Source organism: Psammomys obesus, unplaced genomic scaffold (assembly GCF_907164565.1).
Source record: "Psammomys obesus unplaced genomic scaffold, mPsaObe1.curated_primary_1811, whole genome shotgun sequence".
In the NCBI taxonomy this organism is placed as follows: domain Eukaryota; kingdom Metazoa; phylum Chordata; class Mammalia; order Rodentia; family Muridae; genus Psammomys; species Psammomys obesus.
This window is the reverse complement of record NW_026586550.1, coordinates 10,669,670-10,672,415: the sequence shown is the minus strand read 5'-3', so window position 1 is coordinate 10,672,415 and position 2,746 is coordinate 10,669,670. Positions and strand designations below refer to the sequence as shown.

The following is a 2,746-nucleotide window of genomic DNA, read 5'->3' as shown; positions in this document are numbered from 1 at the left end:
TTATTTATTTATTTATTTATTTATTTATTTATTTATTTATTTATTTATTTACTTGAGACAGGGTTTCTCTGTGTAGCCTTGGTGGTTCTGGACTTACTCTGTAGACCAGGGTGGCCTCAAATTCACAGAGATTCTTCCTGTCTCTGCCTTCCTGAGTGCTGGGATTACAGGTGTGTGTCACTGTTTGGGATTATATTTATAGCCAACAAAATATGCTCTGAATTTAGGCTTTGTTGGATGTGGTGGTACATGCTGGTAATCCCAGCACTTAGGAGGCAGAGGCAAGATGATCATAAGTTCAAAGCCAACATGGTCTACATAGTGAGTTTCAGGCCAGCCATGATGTAGCCAGGCTACCTAATAAGACCCTGTCTAAAAAAAGAAAACAACAATAAAAAAGTGTGTGTGTGTGTGTGTGTGTGTGTGTGTGTGTGTGTGTGTGTGTACATGCGCGTGTGTGCACATGCACATGAGGGACTGTGGAGGGGACTTGCAGCATGTCAGAAGGTTAATACATATGGAGTTGCTAAAGTTTCTGTAAGAATATTTCATATTAAATCTAATTTATATTTACAACTCTCAGGAACTAAGAAGTAAATTTATTCCTGTTTATTATTTATTCTCACATCACTCTTGTAAAAATTGTACTAATTTATTTTTTAAGTCTGTGAGTGTTTTGCCTAAACCTATATCTGTATGTTATATGTGTACTTGGTCCCCATGGGGGTCAGAAGATGTCAGCTCCCTACAAGTGGAGTTACAAACAATTGTGAGCTGCCATGTGGGTACTGGGAATTGAACTTAGGTCCTCTGTAAGAGCTGATAATGCTCTTAACTGATGAGCCATTTCTCTAGCCTCATATCTTTAAAAAAAAAAAAGACCAACAACAACTTATTTCTAATTATGTGCACATGCGAGTGCAAGCGCCTATGGGATCCAGAAGGGAATATTGGATTCCCTGGAGCTGGGATTGTAGGCGGGTGTGAACCACCACCTAATGTGGGTGCTGGGAATTGAACTTGAGTCCTCTGTAAGAGCAGCAAATATTCTTAACCACTGAGCCATCCCTCCAGCCCTCTCTTATTCCACTTTCACTGATATGTTCAAAAGGGATAATTCTAATATTTTTTCTTATGGTTGTGTTTATTTGTGCATATGTGGCATTACTGTAAAAGGGTATCCTGTATACCAGGCTGGTCTTTACTATGAGGCCAAGGATTCCTTGAACTTCTGATCATCCTGCTTCTATCTCCCGAGGGCTAGAATTATAGGAACCAATTATCATGTCTGCTAAATGTGTTTCTAGAGCTCGAAGCCAAGGCTTCCGAGTGCTAGTTAAGCATGCTACAAAGTGAGCTACATCCTCAGCCTTCCTCTCCAGTTTCTGGTCTCTTGCTTCATAATGAGAAGCATAACATCTATCCCTAGACAGCCAACTCTACTAGCCAATACCGTCTAACTCCAATTATGATTTGTGTTTAAAAGGACAGATCATAAACATACCACATTCACTAGCTGATCCTCCTACCAACTGGAAAAACTGCTGGGCAATTTTCATATGATCCCTCTGTAAAACAGAACAGAATTGGTAGAGAGGAAGCAGGCACAAAAGTTTTATTCATATTATATTTATAATACATTTTTCTGTATGTCATTTAACATATATTCTTGTTTTAAATATTCTCAAGATTGTGTTAGCAAAAGCACATAGAAAATTATAACCTGAAATTGCATGAAAAGAGGTAGTCAATTAGAGAAAAAAAAAAAACCTACCTCAAAATTCCACCCTAAAATCCAGGCATTAAATAAATTAATTTACACATTCAACAAATATGTAATTCTCTGTGTCCGCACTTATATCGGTGCTATAGACATAACAAGGATTATTTATTAGACTCATTTATCTATGTAGTAAATATTTGCGGCCTACATTGAGAGACCCAGAGATGAACAGCTTATTTATTTCATCCTTTGTTTCATAAAGAACTACTATGCTACACTGACATGGATAAGAGCTTTAGTCTATCTATCTGTCTGTCTATGTGCCTGTCTCTCTGTTAATGAGAAAGGGTTGCACTATGTAATCTGGACTATTCTTGAACTTGAGATCTTCTTCCCTTGGTCTCCCAAGTGCTGTAATTATATGTGTGTGCCACCATGCCCAACAGCAGCCTAACTTTGGACTGCTTTCACAGTTATAAGAAGCTCTTTCCACCAAACACTGGGGAGACTGAGGCATGAAGATTGAAAATTGCTGTGAGTTTAAGGCCATCCTGAGGACATAGTACATGAGATCCTACCTCAAGAAACTAAAATTAAAAAACAAAACAAACAACAACAAAAACCACATCCTTTTTATTCTTTTTCACTTTAAAAATAAAAAGATTTATTTATCTATTTTATGTGTATGAGTGCTCTGACTGTATTCAGAAGAAAGCATCAGATCCCAGGATAGATGGTTGTGAGCCACCATGTGATTTCTGGGAATTGAGTTCACGGCCTCTGGAAGAGCAGAAAGTGCTCTTAACCATTGAACCATCTCTACAACCCCGTGGTATACACCTTTGATCCAAGCATTTGGGAGGCAGAGGCAGACAAATCTTCTAGGCCAGCCTGGCCTACAGAGTGAATTCCTGGACAGCCAGGACTCATAAAAACCCTGCCTCCAGGAAGAAAGAAAGAAAGAAAGAAAGAAAGAAAGAAAGAAAGAAAGAAAGAAAGAAAGAAAGAAAGAAAGAAAGAAAG

At 38.3% G+C, this 2,746-nt stretch overlaps 1 protein-coding gene across 2 annotated transcripts in view; it reads right to left on the bottom strand.

Annotated features, from left to right (window-relative positions):
- The window catches only part of Ift56 (intraflagellar transport 56), a 51,813-nt gene that overhangs the window by 18,116 nt on the left and 30,951 nt on the right, over window positions 1-2,746 (bottom strand). For both annotated transcript variants that reach the window (XM_055602165.1, XM_055602166.1), the window contains exon 12: window positions 1,505-1,568. In XM_055602165.1, the coding sequence (XP_055458140.1) occupies window positions 1,505-1,568 (64 nt within the window). The remainder of the gene's footprint in view (window positions 1-1,504; window positions 1,569-2,746) is intronic.